The 17601-nt window shown below is 39.4% G+C and overlaps 1 protein-coding gene across 3 annotated transcripts in view; it reads right to left on the bottom strand.

Annotated features, from left to right (window-relative positions):
- MITF (melanocyte inducing transcription factor) overlaps positions 1-17601 on the bottom strand; it is a 222569-nt gene that overhangs the window by 89907 nt on the left and 115061 nt on the right. Inside the window, exon 1 of one of the 3 annotated variants that reach the window (XM_007447651.1) lies at positions 6460-6566. The exons of the other annotated variants lie outside the window; for them this stretch is intronic. Coding sequence (XP_007447713.1) covers positions 6460-6515 — 56 coding nt within the window. The 5' untranslated portion in view covers positions 6516-6566. Of the gene's footprint in view, positions 1-6459; positions 6567-17601 lie in introns of those variants that run through there. 3 annotated transcript variants of the gene reach the window in all.

Genomic DNA, 17601 nt, shown 5'->3' with positions numbered 1-17601 from the left:
GATAATCTGACAAAGTTTTGCAGGAGTGGAGGGAAGATAATTTACCCTGCAGTTCTCTCACCAGATATAAAGTAAAAATCCTAGCATTTTTCTCCAGGAAAAACTAATCTTCTTTATAGTCATTCAGGTGATGGAGCTCAAAGCCTAGCGTTTGCCTGTACTGGATGCAATGTAATTATGTCCAGGAAAGCACAATGGCTAATGTTCACATACACAGTGGAGATGTAGGAAGGCATGATAATTAACCTCATGCACAGGTAAGAAAGCTATACCGAGAACAGGTTAAGCTACCAGGGTTTCCAAATGCAAAAGGCTGGCTGCCACAATATCTGCTGTCTAAAGTCAAAATGCCCAGGCTCTATCCCTAGAAATTCTGACTTCAGGTTAGGTAAGGCCTAGGAATCAATGTGTCTACAAAAACTCTGCTTCTGATTCGGATGCCATGTTTAGAAACTAGAACACCTAAGATTACCCATTTGTTTAGTAGAAGAGCTGGGACATGAACCCACATCTTTGATTCTTAGACCAGAACACTTTCTTCCATGTCTGAGGAAATGCACATTCCATTCCCCACCTCCAGTAACCCTCACAAGAGCTCTGAAGAGTCCTTCTGATACTGAACCCAACATGTTGAACGGAATGAAATGGGAAGGACTACTTACTCCTGCCAAACAGGCTATAAAATCAAACAGACTATAAAATCAAACAGACAAAAACATTTGTGCAGATACTGCCAATGGATCGTCATGGTTACAACACAATTACTCTATCATAAGGAAAAAATCCACAGGTTGAATCTACAAAAATGTTGTCCCGTCAGCAAAAAGAAATTTTTAAGAGTCTTTAGAAAGTAAGTCCAAGTGCATAAATCACCGAAATAAGAGTCAGTAAATGGACATATCTTTTAAAATGGCAGTCTGGGTATCTAACATTTTAGAATGATCAGCACATCCATTATCTTAACCCTTCCATTCCTTCCAAAGACATCGCTTTGTAAGCGTAAAGATGACTTCTTCATCGTGAATGGTGGAAGCAAGTACCGATAAGAAAATACATTGTTACTTGTCTACATGATATATATATGAAATATATGGTATGTCTGATATATGATATATATGATAAATATATATCTCACTTAAAATAACTGAGAGTATAACTCATGTAAACATGAAAGTACCAGATTTCACAGTTTGGCTTCAAAAACTGAGATCTTGTGGACTTCAGGCATCACCAACCTTGGTTTTACTGGTCAAGAAAAAAACATGAAAACATGCCAAACATCCAGCTTTTTCTGGTAACATTACCAGCTCAGACAATAAATACTACAGGTTTCTGGCATGGAGGAAATAAAAAGACTTGCAGAGTGCAGCTTGTCTTCCTCCTCTTCTTTCCTTCAACAAATATTTGAATGCTCTGGCAAAGCATGTCCAAGGGCTGGGTTCTGCTAGACGTGAGGGTAGCATGGTGTCCAGAGTGGACAGAACACCTGTTCTCTGGAGCGCTTTACTCTCCTTGGTACAAAAGGAAGAAAGCATTCTAAAAAGCAAGAACCAGCAATCATATACAAGTTAAAAATCTAAAACTGTTACTTTTCAACACCTGGACCCCAATTAGTTTGAAAACATCAGAGTCTCTCCGTATCTACTCAGGATTAGAATTCTTTAAGCTGGACCTCTGACAGATGCCAGTAAGAGTAATTTCAATAACTGATTACATCAAAATCAAAGAGAAACATAATGAGATTCCCAATATATCAATATTGTTCAAAAGAGCATACAAAAAAATGATACCCTGGAATGCAGGAAGAAAAGATTAAAATTTATATAAAATTTATCCATCATTTCTATTTTTGTACATATTGTATATTATAATATAGTATTAGTATAGTGGCACATGTATAAAATTTATAAGTAAAATAAAAACACGTTGAGAGAGTCTGCTTGAAAAAAACCTTACGTGAACTAGGAGGGATGACCAAAAATGTTTGAGACCTCTGTAATATTAGACCAATGTTCTTCTAGGCAACGTTCCTCATCAGATTTTTTTTCAGTTGATTATTTTCACCCCTCCCAAAGAGAATTTCTCACTTCTATACACTCCAACCAAGGAGAATCTCCTACTAAAAGATATTTCCCAACAAGGATATGAAGGTGCCATTTCATCATTTTAAGGCCATGACTGTCCTCCATTTCCCACAGATGCCACCCCGGGTTTCCATGCTCCTAACTCTCAATTCCCCTCGAAGAAATTATTTCCGTCAGCCTACTATCAAAAAGCTATAAAGCAGATAAAGTTGAGGGTCCCACACTCACACTTCTTGTCTCTCCTATCAAGCTGCCTTTCACTATACCATGTTCTAGAATTCTTGTTTACACTGTCCGACTATGGAATCTCATTCATATCTAGACGCCATGCTTTAAAAGGCTCTGAAAAATTCACCTATGAGGTGTAAGTAATTGATATGGCATGACAAGATATCCCACTTAAGAGTATTTTAAAAGAAAGAACTTTTTATCCAAAACTATGACAATCTAATGACAGAATTCAGACATGAGTGTGAAAGTAACTGGAAGGATCCTTTTAAAGACAGAAAAGCCTTCTATCTCTACTCAAATAATTGCCCCAGTCACAGGGCATGCTCTGTCCACTTGTCTAGACAATGTCACAACAGGTCAGAGAAGATTCAAAAGCCTTAATCGCTTAACAATTACTGCATGTCTAGAACATATCAACCAAGATGCAAAGTCTGCGATACTGTGTGGAAATCAAGACAAAAGTACCAATTGTGATCTCAGGAGCAGTGAATGTGTGCACCTGTCATGGTTTAAAAGCCAGCCTTACAAATAGTGGTAATGATTTATGGTGGTCACATGTTACTTGTGCCTGCCCAGCATCCTGTCCCACTTCTTTGGCAAAGTACCCTGGTTTCACCTTGAAAAATCAGTCTCCTCACTTTTCGTTCACGAGGTAGGTTATGGCGGTGCTGCCAACTCCAGACATAGAAACACAACATAAGTTGGACCAATCAGCATACCCATCGAATGTGCTTGTGCTCTAAAAGGGTCCAATAACAGTCAGCCCTATGCTGAGTAGAAATAGAAATACTGACTAGAAATACTGGGGTAAAAGACCTCTATGTATACTAATGTTTGGAAAGATGCTAGGATATAAATCTGGAACTTCCTGGACCTATGTGAAAAGAAAGCCAAACTAAATGAAACAGTGATGTGAGTTGAAAGAGGGAAAAGAAGCCTGGGAAGGAAGAATGAAGAAGGAACCAGTGTTTAGATGACACAGAGCATCTGGATCAAACCAACCCTGAAGCCTTGATAACCCTGGACATAGGATATTGATTTACAAGGGACTCTCAATCTCCATTTCTGTTTAAGCCAGTTGGATGTGCTCTGTTATGCCATAGCTCATTTCTGTGGCATTTTAGAAAATAACAGTTATTCCAAAAAAGAAAAAAAATCAATGTTTCAGCCTAAGAGCTACAACTCAAACAATCTAGTATCCATTCTATTTTCTCCTCGTTTAGGCTGGTACACTGCCACTCACAACATTTCCCAGCTTTCCAGGAGCTAGGTTGGCTTCACGCCTAAGTTTTGCCAATGAGACTTAAGCAGAAACGTCATGTAGTACGTCCAAAAATTCTCCCTAAAGAGATACCCATCTTTGCCATCATGTCTCCTTGAATTTAGCTGTAATGGCTGCAGGACTAGCAGCCACTTTGAACCATGAGGATGAGAACCAGACTTAAGGACAGAGCTGGAATGTTCCTGGCCCTTCATGACCAGATAGAGCCAGCACTATGAGGGCAGAGATTTTTGTTTTATTCACATATAAATTCCCCAGCACTTAAAAGAATACTTAGCATATAGCAGGATGAAATAAATATCTATCCAAAGAGTAAATCTGGTGTCTCTATTCTAACAAATACCCCACCTCCTAAAATCAGATAACACTAAAACCTTAGTGTTGGAAGACCTTTAGTCAAACCATTTGCTTGAGTCATCCAGTGGCAGAGAACACATTTTTTCCTAAAAGCTCAGTTCTAGAGACCTACTGCATTACCTTAATTCTAAGACAAACTTTCCTTCCACATTTTAAGAGTTCTCAAGTCAGAATAGATCATATAATCATTGTATATACTCAGCAGAGTTTTCATCTCCCCCCGAATAGTCACCTTATAATCAACATTGAATTGGATATAAGGAAATCCATTTGACAGACAAATACTGTGGCACTGGACTAATCATAGCCACTCAAAAGCTCAAAGGAGTTACAGTTTGGATAATCCAGAAATCGGAGAAGCACACTCAATTAAAAGGCAGAGGAAGAAACATCAATTCATTCAGTATCTGAAATGAGAATCCACAGAACGGAACAGAGAAAGGCACAAGACATGGGCCCAGAATACCTCTGCTGAAATCCCAGCTCTGTCGTTTCTCAGCTATATGACATGGGCAGGATCTTTCACCTGCCCAAACCTTAATTTTGTCATCTACAAAATGGAGGTAGGAAAAAGTACCTTTGTCATAGAGCAAGTATGAGAACTGAATGTATTGATGCAAGTAAGATTCTTAGAGCAGTGGCCAGCACACCCTGCAGACAATAAGTAATAGGCAATGGATTCTTCTGTGCTGTACTCCAATTCCTGGATTGGTACCCTCTGAGGCTCCTAGTAACTTGAAACTAGTGAAAACGGACAAGTTATTTCCTAGGAAGCCAAATCTCTTACAATGTTGCCTTCTGCTATGGTGTTTCTTTGCTTTCCTAGAGGAAAATACAAAAGAAACAATTAATTCACAGTGTGTGCCCTCCAAAAGAGCAGGCACAAAGAAGTTAATGGGCAACAGCTCAGTGAACAAGTTGTGTCAAAGATGTGTGCTAAGAATTTCATTCTGCCAGTTCATAAAGGAAGCATGTTCCTGTAGCCAGTATTTTAGTTAACCAGAAAAAAAAAATTCAAAATCAATTAAGCAAAAAGTAGTTGAAATTAAGAATTAATTTGGGTGTAAATTCAAGGATGACACCACTTCTGTCCTTAAGCTGAATGGCATGGTTTTATCCAATCATGATATCCACTAATTTGCTTAAAAATAATATTTCAAAAATTGGTAAGTTTCAGGGGACATTGTTGTGGGGTATGAATCACAAAGAATAGCCAACACCTCCCTAACTAGTATCTGATTTACAAAGCAGAAAATTATAACATTTCTAACAGGATGACATTTTAAATACACAATTATGTACACTCTGTTCAGAAAATGTTCTATCATTTTAGAGAAATGAGTAAACTGTTTTAATGACATACAATGAAAAACATCTATAAAAGCAAACAATACAGCAAAACTAGCAAATGAAAAATAATTTTAAAAGCTACTGTAAAACCTTTTAAAGATTTACCTACTGAACATTAGGAACTTTTACCACAATTACATTTATGGGAATTTTACTTTTTTCAGAATCAAATTCTCAAAATAGTTCTGCTACATTTAGTATTTTTCCATTATTCTTGCCATCTTTAAACACACCTTCACAAGCTGCTGAACATAATGCTTTTCTGACTTAATCAGAACCTCTCTCATGACCCAGGAACGTTCAGTAAATAATTATTAAGCTCCAGAGGTGGCTTTTGCTTAAGTTGATTTGCTTGAATGCTTATTCACTTAGGGACACAGCTTTTAGTATTGTTTTCAAATCTTATCACCTAACATTGAAAGTAAATGTTGAAGGAAATGGGGGAGTGGGAGGGGAGAGCTATGATCCATTTAGTGTTTCTCCATTTTAGTATTTCTTTGAAAGTGCCAATTTCAAGCTTGTTCTCCAGTTCTATGCCAGACACAGATGATTCTGATTTTGGATGTTTTGTTTTCCTCTCAAAGAGAAAAAAAAAAATCAATATGCAGAAATGCAAATTAAATGTTTATTAATGCAACCGTTACTACTCCACAGTTGGGGGGGGGCGGGGGAGGGAGAAAGCAAAAAATCCAAAGTGTTTGCAATGGGGCAATTTTGACAAATGTCACTAAACACGCTCGTTTTCCTGAAGAAAACCCTTTTTTATTCATCACAAAGCTGGGCTGCAGTCTACCTAGTAATCATATATCAAGCTCTGTTCTCACTCAGATTTTTCAAGCAGTCATTTTTTGGCATGATTAATTTAAGACCAACATTCCATTTCAAAAGAGAAGGCAGAGCTAATGGGCTAGCATTTCAAGCCTGCCTCCCCCCACAAATTAGTCCTTATCCTTGTCATAGCCACCTACTAGAGGTTACAGCTGAAGCCGATTAAAGCCACAGTCACAGAGTAACAGTTCCAGTATTTTTAACTCCGAATAGTACCTCCCCTTTCTCTGTCCTCCCCTTAAAAAACAAAAACAAAAAAATAAAACCAGAAAATAAAACTCCTGTCAAGTGGTCACAGGATTATTTCCAGAATAAAACTTCACTTACAGATATAAGCTTTCAAAGGAACAAGGCATGAACATCTGAACTCTAAGCGCCTCCATCTTTTTTCCTTTAAGGTGTTCTGCAAGCCCTTGGTGAAGAGTGAAAGTCAAAGTTAGTTCTGGCACTGGCTGTGTCACTAGGGGTGGCTCCTGATAAGGCCCTGGAAACTCCAATCCAAACACAGCTCGTGCTACAACGGTGCCTGGTGTCTGTCTGAAACAGCAGACCTGTTTAATCCAGTACCTACTGTACCTGCAGGACAAAAATGCTGCCTCACCCTGCAACAGGGGCTTCGCCAGGACACAGGCACCACCAGAAATCCAACCCAGCAGCCAGGTGACACCTTGGGATGCTTACTTAGCCCTCCCGAGCACAGGTACCGGTGGAGGCTTGCAGTGGCTGTGCGTTACAGAGAACGTGAAACCTGAGGTAATTCCATGTACCGGTGAATTTCTAACACTTAAAAGACCCACAGAATCCAGGAGGGTTGTGGGACAGCTTGTGCCCCTTCTCAACTGGGGAGACCTCTGGCATCAGCTCATCACACACCTCTAGCTGCTTTGTATCCACGCACAGGCATTTTTGGAACTGGAGCTTGATTACTGAACATGCTCTCCTGCTGACAAGCTAGAGATCTGGACAACATTCCTTACCCTCAGACCCCAAGAATATATGGAGAGCTACCCTTGCCCAGTCCTGGTGGAAGTCAAACACAAGCTGCTTCAACTGTGGGCACTATCTTTTAGGACATCTTTAGGCCATACATTTGTGTATTCTTAGATTGTCATCTAATTAAATTCTGAACGTGCCGAAATAATAATACATGCTCTCAAAAGATGCTTTAAAATTGTGACATGACGTCAATATTATCAAACACTGATGCAGCTCCTACAGACTCAGCACACCAAAGATGTCCTGCCCACTTATGAAAATATGTCTGTTTCTCCCTACACACAATGCAGAGGTCAGAACAAAGACATCTGACACGGACTAGCTGTGTACCCTGGGCAAGTTACTTCACCTCTCTGTGCCTAAGAGTTTGTCTGCAAAGTACATAGTTGGAAAACAATGCAGTCTCTATAAGCCATAATCCAACTTGAATTTCATAATGTAATGAAATTATCTTTCTTTAATTTCCCTTTAATAATAGCAAATATCCAGCCAGGAGTATCCAACAAGCTATTTCTGGCTCTTTTTATTCTTTGTTCATTTTTCATTTTTTCTTTTGTTGAATAAATATTTATGGAACACCTACTATGTCCCAGGCACTGTGCAAACTCTTGGAGTTTACAGTCTAGTGGGACACATATTAAATAATCACCCAAATATATAATGAAATATGGTACATGCTACAAGGAGCTGGGAAAGCTTAAAATGTAAGGGTCAGAAAAGGTTTCCCTTAGGCAGGGGCCTCTGGGCATAGAAGGGAGTGGGGGTAGCAGTCATGGGTTACGGGTGTGGAGGGGGGCACGGGAGAAGAGCCTTCTGAGCAGTGGTGATGACATGTGCAAGGATCCTGAAGTGGGGAGTTAGAAGGAAGATTCTTTGTGGCTGGAGGACAGAGAGTAAGGGAAATCATGGCGTCCGTGAGACTAAAGCAGTGGCTAGGACCAGACCATCAGGATCTGGGAGACCAGAGAAGGGTCACTGATTTTGTTCCAAGATGAACAGGAAACCATTGAGAGGTTGTAAGCAGGGAAGTGATGGGCTCAGATCTGAGTTTTTAGAAAGGTCCCTCTGGCGGCTGCTACATCAAGAACCACCTAGAGAAGGAGCAAGATTGGCTACTGCAATAGTCCGAGTAGGAGGTGATGATACTTTATGGGGGAGGGGGAGGGGAGAAGGGACAAGAGTGGAGAGAAGTGGATTAAAGTGGGTAGATTACTGGTAAAGCTAAAGACCAATAAATAGAAGGAATGGGGGTGGGGTGGGGAATCCAGGTCCCTGATGCAAATGATTGCATTCATTAACAATAGTTACTGAGGAGTTTCTACACACTTGGCATTGTGCTGGGTACTAGGGTTAACAGATGACTAAGATGCTACACTATTCCCCTTACTAACCTACTCCACACCTCACTTCTCCTGCCTCTAGCACAGTTTGGCATAAAAATCAAGAACACAGGTTCTGGACTTCCCTGGCGGCGCAGTGGTTAAGAATCTGCCTGCCAATGCAGGGGACACGGGTTCAAGCCCCGGTCCAGGAAGATCCCACATGTCGCAGAGCAACTAAGCCCATGCGCCACAACTACTGAGCCTGTGCTCTAGAACCTGCGAGCCACAACTACCGAAGCCCACGCGCCTAGAGCCCATGCTCCACTACAAGAGAAGCCAATTGCAATGGGAAGCCTGTGCACCGGAACGTAGAGTAGCCCCCGCTCACCACAACTACAGAAAGCCTGCACGCAGCAACGAAGACCCAACACAGCCATAAATTAATTAATTAATTTTTTTAAAAAAAGAAGAAGAACACAGGTTCTGGTGTCAACCAGGTTCAAATCCCACCACTTACTCATTCTGTGACCTTGTGCAAATTTACTAAACTTTCCATGTCCCAGTCTCTTCACTTGAGAAAGGGGAAATGATAAATGGCTATCCTGTAGGTTATTGTTAAAACTGAAGGAAACAATATATGTAACGTGTATGGCACAGTCTGACACACAGTAAGCTCTCAATTAAAAAATAGCTCTTACAATTATGATTGTAGTTGGAACTGTCTCTTCTGGATGCACACTGACCAATCTACAGAACCAATGGAAATGCAACAGAGTGAAAAAAAAAAAACATAAAGAAACTGGAAGATCAAAGAAAACAGAGAGGGAAGGAAATTACCATATCAGGACCTTAAAGGGATGATTTTTTTAAAAGACCAAGCTGGACTCTCTCCCATCTTGGACACTATTTGAAGCTGCATTAAGTTACAATGCACCTGGGGAAGTTTTACAACTGAAACCCTGATTTATTACATGTTTACACACAGGGAAAATCTGTACCCTCCGTGGGCTCTCAAACGGTGATCACGAAACCAATGGAATCAATTCCAGCCATTCCAGCAGGGACAGAATGTGGTGGCAAATGCTCCCCTGGCGTGTCCCGCCAATGACATCGCCTGACATTTTGTCCTGGACAATCTAGCACCCCAAGGAGGCTAACCGTTGACCATTTACATAAGTGTCCAAGTAAAATTACCTTTAAGGGGCACGTGTTCAACTTATTCATGGTACTTCAGAAATATCTATATTATGCTAATGTTCTTGGGGGATCTCCCTGAACACAGCAATGAAATACCCACGGACAAATGGAATAAAGGTTGACTTACACATCTGACACCATCTACAAAATTCATAAAACATTACATACATTTCCACGATACTGCCCCTCAAGTAGTCATGCAATCATTCAACAAATGTCTTCTGAGGGGCAGGAACCATATCTGTTTGGTTTACTATTGTATCCCTATAACCTAGTAGAATAAATAGCCCATGGTTCAGGAATAAAGACGCAGACGTAGAGCATGGACTTGAGGACACAGGGAGGGGGAAGGGTAAGCTGGGACGAAGTGAAAGAGTGGCATGGACATATATACACTACCAAATGTAAAACAGATAGCTAGTGGGAAGCAGCCACATAGCACAGGGAGATCAGCTCGGTGCTTTGTGACCACCTAGAGGGGTGGGATAGGGAGGGTGGGAGGGAGCGAGACGCAAGAGGGAAGAGATACGGGAACATATGTATATGTATAACTTTATTCACTTTGTTATAAAGCAGAAACTAACACACCATTGTAAAGCAATTACACTCCAATAAAGATGTTAAATAAAAAAAATAGTCTGTGGTTGATGTTCATATGTTTAAAATGGATTAATCTATAATGTGGAAGCAACTCTCTTGTTCACATTTGTACTATTCAGATATGTATCCTAAGTGCATATACATATATAAATGCACATGTATAAACACACACATATATACATAAATGCATATATACACCAAAACCCTAAATTTAAATACAAACTAAGAATTGGTAGCAGAGGAAAAAGACAGATACTATTTTTTAACACGAAACGCTGAATGCAGAATAAAAATATTACCTGTACTCCAATACAATTCAAATCTTAATTACTACTCCTTGCCCCAAATTCCAGCAAATCAACTAGAGTCATCAGAATTCTTACTGAGCTTTTTCAAAGACAACCTTAACTAAAATGGAACTTAAAACTATCAAACATCCAAGTGACAGCCAACTTTTTCTTTTTCTTTTTTTTTTTTTGGCTAAATTTGGGCCTCAATCTTTTTTTTTTTTTTTTTTTTTTGCAGTACGCAGGCCTCTCACTGTTGTGGCCTCTCCCATTGCTGAGCACAGGCTCCGGACACGCAGGCTCTGCGGCCATGGCTCACGGGCCGAGCCACTCCGCGGCATGCGAGATCTTCCTGGACCGGGGCACGAACCCGCGTCCCCTGCATCGGCAGGCGGACTCTCAACCACTGTGCCACCAGGGAAGCCCCCAAGGGCCTCAATCTTTTTTGAAGGAAAAATTCAATCACTATGTTGAACATGTCAGAGAAGAGATAAGAGGTTTGACTTGTTATCCTGTCCAAAACTCAGCTGAAGAAAAGTAGAACCACTGTTTTATCACAGTCAGAATCCTTCTTGTTTCATTTGGGTATCAGATGTTTTATTGCCCCCAAAGCACATCATTTTCTTACATCTTTCCTTCTGATAGTTATTGCTCTTGTCAGCAAACTATTTCTATTCACCACCCCCACAATAGTTAACATTTGAGGACTTAATACATGCCAAGGACTATGCTGACCCATGAACTACGCCCCTACATACAATTTAGGAAGCACCTACCCATCAGGTTTTATTGTGATCCCAGCCAATGGTTCCCAAACCTGTATCCTTATCAGAAGCACCTGGGGACATTTCTCCCCACTCCTCCATCTCCTTAAAATCAACTCAGGAGCATTTAAAAATACAAATGTCAAGAATCTTTCCCCAAACAAATGATTGAGACTCTCCAAAGGCATGGTTTTGAATTCCATATTTTTAAAACAATTCTCATAAAGGACTAATGTGAAGTAAAGCCTGGGAGCCACTATTATACAACATAATATACATAATTATATATAATATATTCTATGTAAATTATCTCTCCAAGAGTGACAGAAAAACACCCAAGAATGTAAGTTCCCTTTATTTGTTGAATAAAGAAGTCTTTACTTGAATAGTTCGATATATTAAAGTGTTCATTTGGAGTTTCAATGGATATGCTTTGAACGTTGAGTGAAAGCCTTGATTCACGAGTATCATGAAAGTGATTACAAAACTCACAAACTACTCTCCAGAGTAACAAACATATCCCCTCTTTTCCCCACATGCCAACGTGTTCACGCTCTGGAAAAAGATGCCACCGAAAGGCCCTTCTACTCAAACATGTATTGATGCACCCAGCATTTGCGAGACATCTCTCAAGTGCTGTGGGGAAGATGAACAGGAAGATGCAAGAGGCTCTGCTTCTCCGGCGCTCACCCCAGAGAAACCCCAAACTCACGTACACAGGCCCATGGTAAGAGGGAGGAGGAAGGACACAATGGCTGGTCCAGGGGCTCCTTCCCAGGGGGGCTCCTTCTCACCTTTCAGATGAGGTCTCACAGGTTTTCTGTTTCTTCCCTAGGGAGGGCTTCCCCTGCTCCCTATCCTACCTAAAGCAGGAACACCCACTTCTGCTATTTACTCTCCCAGTAAATGTTTTTTCTTTCTTTTATAGCACTTACTCCAACTTCTAATCATTTTATTTGTTTGTCTTTCATCCTTGAGGGCAGGGTTGTTTCTTTGTATTTATTTCATTCCCAGTGCCTGGGATAAAGTAAGTGCTCAATAAATTTTTGCTAGATGGATGGATGGATGGGTGGGTGGATGGAGGGATGGATAAATGGATGGAAGAATGGATGGATGAGTGACAAAATGAAAAAGATCAGGCAATGAAGGAGCTATGAAATATAATTTGATGACAGCATTTAATTAATTAGGAAGTCAATAGGTATAAGTGGGACTCACAATTGTATACTTTTCGTTTGGAAGCTTTTAGTTGCTGAACACAACTCACTTTTACGGATAAAGTATTAGGATACAAAGTTACAAGGAACTGGCAGCCCAGCAGTTCTAATTTGAACCTCTCACAGCATGACTGAGGGAAATTTTTAATGACTACTTACCTGAAGAAGTAAGTGTTCAGTACCACTCAATAACGTTTACCTCTTTCATCCTGTTTCTTCTTTTTTTTTTTTTTTTCTACTACCAGGAACAGATCTCCCTGTAACAATGATGGTACAGCACCTTCTGAAAGACGGCTCATTGTACCTGGCTCACAAAGAAGCCCTTTAAGGTTGAAAAGGAAAATGCAGACAAGACCAAGATGACCCCAGGTAAACTTAATCTAGGCTCATGTCAACATTATGAAAGAAATGTTAGATGCTTATACAAATATCCAGAAGAAAAAAATAATGTTTTTTTTAAAAACTGTTTAGAAAACTCTGTCCTGAGAATACAGATATAATCTACAAAGAGACATCTCAAATGCTGTCAAAGCAAATTTTTAAGCAATTAATGAAGGGAGAAATAGATGAAATAATAGCTTGGTCTTTCATAAATAATCAATACGAGAGATTAGTTCCTTCCCTTGAGCTCTCTGATATTATCTGTTAGAGTTCACTTCAAAACAAATACTTGCTCTGCATTAAAGGCGATTCAGGAGCTGTCTCTTTGTTCTCTATAAATGGCAGCGGGGTGTTTTCAATAAGCAGACCACAATCTACAAAATAAGCCAAGTTTGTGAGACAACACGAACTTGAGGAGGGAAACACTGATTTGAGATTATGCCACTTTGATGGCATTTCCTCAAATGAGAAATTTAGTAAAAATGCAATTGCTTTCCTTATCTAGGTAAATAAATAGGAAAAGATAAGGCTGTTGCCATGGCGGGGGCACAAAGTTACTCACACTACGACTTTATAAGAAGTGAAATCTTCGCCTCCAGGACTTTTCACTTATTTAAAAAGAAAAATGTGGACTTGTCTTTTACTGTAGTAACTCTTTTTTTAAAGTAATTAAAGGCTGAAGAGCAAATAAGCACATAGGGTGTGTCTGCCATCCTCCTAACAGTGTCCAGGACATAAGCAGGAGAATTCAACCCCATCGTCATCAACAAAGACATCAGTTTCGTTCTTCTTCCAATCAAGAGTCAAGATATTAACGTATTTTAAAGCAACACAATATTCAGCTATTAGAAGTGGCCTCCACAGACCACCTTAGCTGAGGTCCTGGCTACAAGGCAGGTGAATCCATCCTTCCCCAGCTTCCCTCTCTGAGACACCAAGGCATCAGCGGCTCAAAGAACCACCTAATCCTTTATGGTCCAAGGGGGTACTGGAAAAGGATGAAAATAAAGAAGAAGGGTACTCTGTCAGTTAGACTTTCCATCCCATTCATGTAAATCCCATATTTGTATATTCCGAAAACTGAGCTGAAGGTACAGACAGACTGTTTCTCATGGAAAATCACAGTGCTATGGTGGAAGGTGGTACGAAAGTGTGTCAGGTGTGAAAGCTCTCATTTGTACAACATGTGCTAAGAATCCAGGGCAGTGACTTTGGCCTGTGAGCAGAAAACCTCTGAGAGGTCCACTATTTCATAAATAAGTAAACAACTGATAAGTCTCTCTTACAAACGTAAACTTAGCACCATTTTTCAACTGGAGACAGCATAGTGTGGTGGTGTACTGTAGACACACACATACCCCATGCACTGTGTTCACCTCGTAGCTTTACCTTGAGCAACTCATTTCATTTCTGAGTCTCAAGATCTGCATCTGTAAAATGGAGATATTTATATTACCTATTTAATAGGTTATGTGATTAAATGAGGTTAGGTATGAAAAGTACCTAGCACAGTACCTGCAAAAAAACAGCACTCAATCAATGTTATGCAAGGAAAAAGACACTTTCAGAGCGCATGAAAAGTCAGCCCTTAGAGTCTCAAAGAACTTCAAGTTGTAGGACAAATAAAATTTATTATTAGGAGACAAAAATGAAAATGCTTTTGAAACATGGTATTTGAAGAGGTTATGCAGTATGAAAATAAATGTAAGCTCAGGAAAGGTCTAGAGATACCTGTGAATAACATATTCATTCACAGCGAAGAACTAAAAACTAAGATGTTGATGGCGATCTGAAACTTCTTCTGATAGTGGACAACTTCCAATGCTTTTTCAATGACTGTCTTAGCTACAGACAAAATTGCTAGCCCAGGGAACCTTCAGCTCTGACTCGATGCGTCAGTTATGTTTTTAATTTGTATTTTCTGAGTATATAAACATACTCAGAAGTCAAGCAGGAAATAATGTATTTAAATAAGCAAAAGTATAACAAATCAAACCTCTCTGTGTTCAGAAGATCACCATAGGTTAAATTTATGTCCATAATCAAGTTTCCCAAACTTCTAAAGCATCTCAATACTCACTCTTATATTAATGACATCCTGTTTCTGTTATGCTGAGCAAATAGGATTTGAAATGAGAAAAATAATATTTGCACAGAAATCCTTCCTGTCTGTTGATTAAATCTAATCAATCATCATAAACTTGATACATATTAGCATTCTGAATCTAATTTACACGCTAGGGAGTCCTATAATCAAAGCGTATATTTATGTTGATAGTAAAATGTTAAAATAACCAATATTTTAAATTAATAGCCTCTGTAATTTCAAGTAATACTGCTCTGCAGTAACATAAAAATGAAATCTTTGCTTGAAAAATTAAGCTATATGTTCTTTAAAAATAAAAAATAGTGCCTAACAAAACTACCTAATTCTCACTTTGACATTTACCAAGTATTTATTACCTGCCAGCTATTACAGATGAGGCTGGTGATGGAGCTGCAGAGAATCACCACCACTCCCATTCAAGCTTATTAAGCTCCTCATATCAAACAATGCTGGCTCATTTTTAAAAGATATGGACAAAATCATGAGTAAAAGATAGAAAAATAGAAAGATTTTTATTAAAACTCATTCATTCAACAAATATTTATTGAGCACCTACTACTTCCCAGGCACTACTCAACATGCTTGAGGTACATCAATAATATATCATAGCCCTTAGACTCTGAACACAGAAATGTTTTGGAGTAACTCCGAATGCTCACATCATTTATTAATTTAAACAGACAATTTGGAAGTTGCATGAATTTGCCATCTTTAAGCGCCATCCACAATGATATTCCCATTAACACGGACATCTGCTTTCTAATACTGGATTAAGGATCAATGTGTTTTCATTTCCTAGTGTGCCAGGCAGGGAATTTGAAAATCTGAAAATCTGAAAAAATGAGATTGTGTCTCTGCCTCTTTAAAAAAAAAAAAAGGAGGGAAGAGAAAAGACAGAGAATTCATCATATCATCACACTGATAACTGTACCTTTATTTTATCTCTTTTTATTTAAATAAAGAAACAGGGACAAGGAGTGAGGTAACTCGCCTAGAGTCAAGATGTTGATGAGCTGCAGATCTGGGGTTTGAAACTCCAGGGCCCACACGCCTCTCGCTAGGGTTCTCTGTGCCAAGTTTCTGTGAGCCACTCAACAATCACAGAAGCAAACTAATTCTAAAATTAGAACCTTGCAATGGAGCCACCTCTTGAGTGGTCTGTTCCCCACACCCCACGCCAGAGTCTGAATTCCATGAAGGCATAAACCATGTCTGTTTAGTTCACCTCTTCATTCTTTAACCAGGCACAATTCCAGACCCAGAGAAAGAACCCAGTAACTATTTGTCAATGGGTTAAATGATTAATGAATTGACCATGGTGCTTTTTCTGGTCACTTCTGACTGTAATCTACCTTTACAAAAAAACAAAAACAGGAATGAAGCAGGCTTCCCTGAATATTTATACCAAGCATGAGTTAAATTAATGGCATTCACTAGAAATGTAAAGAAACGCACAATGTTTGTTTTCAAATAACTTAATCTAGTTGAAAAAAAGGGGAGAAAATGTGAAATATCAGCACAATTTCTACTTTTTAATGGGAGAAGTAAGGAAGTACTCGGAAAAGAAAGAATTACTCAAAAAGGCTCTCGATGGGAATCAAGGCCTTTGGAGATTGGGGTAGCATGACAAACTTCCTTTGGCAAAGATGGTAAATCGTGAGCAAAGTTTCTCAAAGTGTGGCATACAGGATGATCTCAAGTGGAGACACACAGACTCCACATTCAATGACCATGGAATTACACAGCGAGAAAGGTCCTTTCCAATTTCTTTCATCCCAAGAAAAGTGTCTTTTTGATGCTAATGTGTCTTCAATCTCAAAACACTTGCCTTTTGTAACAAAAACAGCTCAGATCTCATACTCAGGCCCTTCTAGACCACACGCCTAGTCAGAATCTGACAGTTTTCTTCCAATTTCATTATATTTATTTTACACATTCATCCATCTGTCGTTGCCATTTATTACAGCATTTCCTTTAAATATATTTTTTAATTTATTTAAGCCTCCATATGGAATATGGGGGCAAAGGTCGTGAAGTTAGTATGAGCATGGCTCAAATTTGGGAACCCTGATTGAGAGAAATGAAGAATGTGTCAGAATCCTTCAGTGGAAACAAGATTAAACACAGCCCAGAAACAGTGGCTACTCTATTGCAGTGAGAAGTGAACAGCTACAAAGAATTCCAGTCTGATAAAGAAAATCATCTAGGGCTCTGAAATCATAGTACGTGGGCCTAGCCCTAATCACTTCCTAACTGTGGAAAGTGAACATGACTGACAGATATGATTCCATACAGGAAAACTAGGGGCCAGGCCAGTAGGACCGAGAATATCACAATGGAAGTGATGCCACGATTGTTGATAGTGCCTGTAAACAAGACCTCCGTCCAGGAAAAAAAAAAAAGGCAAGGCTGTTAGAACAAAATGTTAGGCATGCTGTATTTCAATATATAATGACCTCTCCTCTCACACTGTGAAGGTCACTTCTGCCTGTGTTATCTCCTGGGGCACAAATATAGCTTATAGTCCAGTTTTGTTTTGGTTTGCCTTTTTCCTAATTTCCTAATAAAGTACCAGAGGAGATTCCCAGTAGAGTTGTT

This window comes from Lipotes vexillifer, unplaced genomic scaffold, assembly GCF_000442215.2.
Source record: "Lipotes vexillifer unplaced genomic scaffold, Lipotes_vexillifer_v1.1 scaffold1008, whole genome shotgun sequence".
Taxonomy (NCBI): Eukaryota; Metazoa; Chordata; class Mammalia; order Artiodactyla; family Lipotidae; genus Lipotes; species Lipotes vexillifer.
The sequence above is the reverse complement of the archived record's forward strand: the minus strand, read 5'-3'. Positions and strand labels throughout refer to the sequence as shown.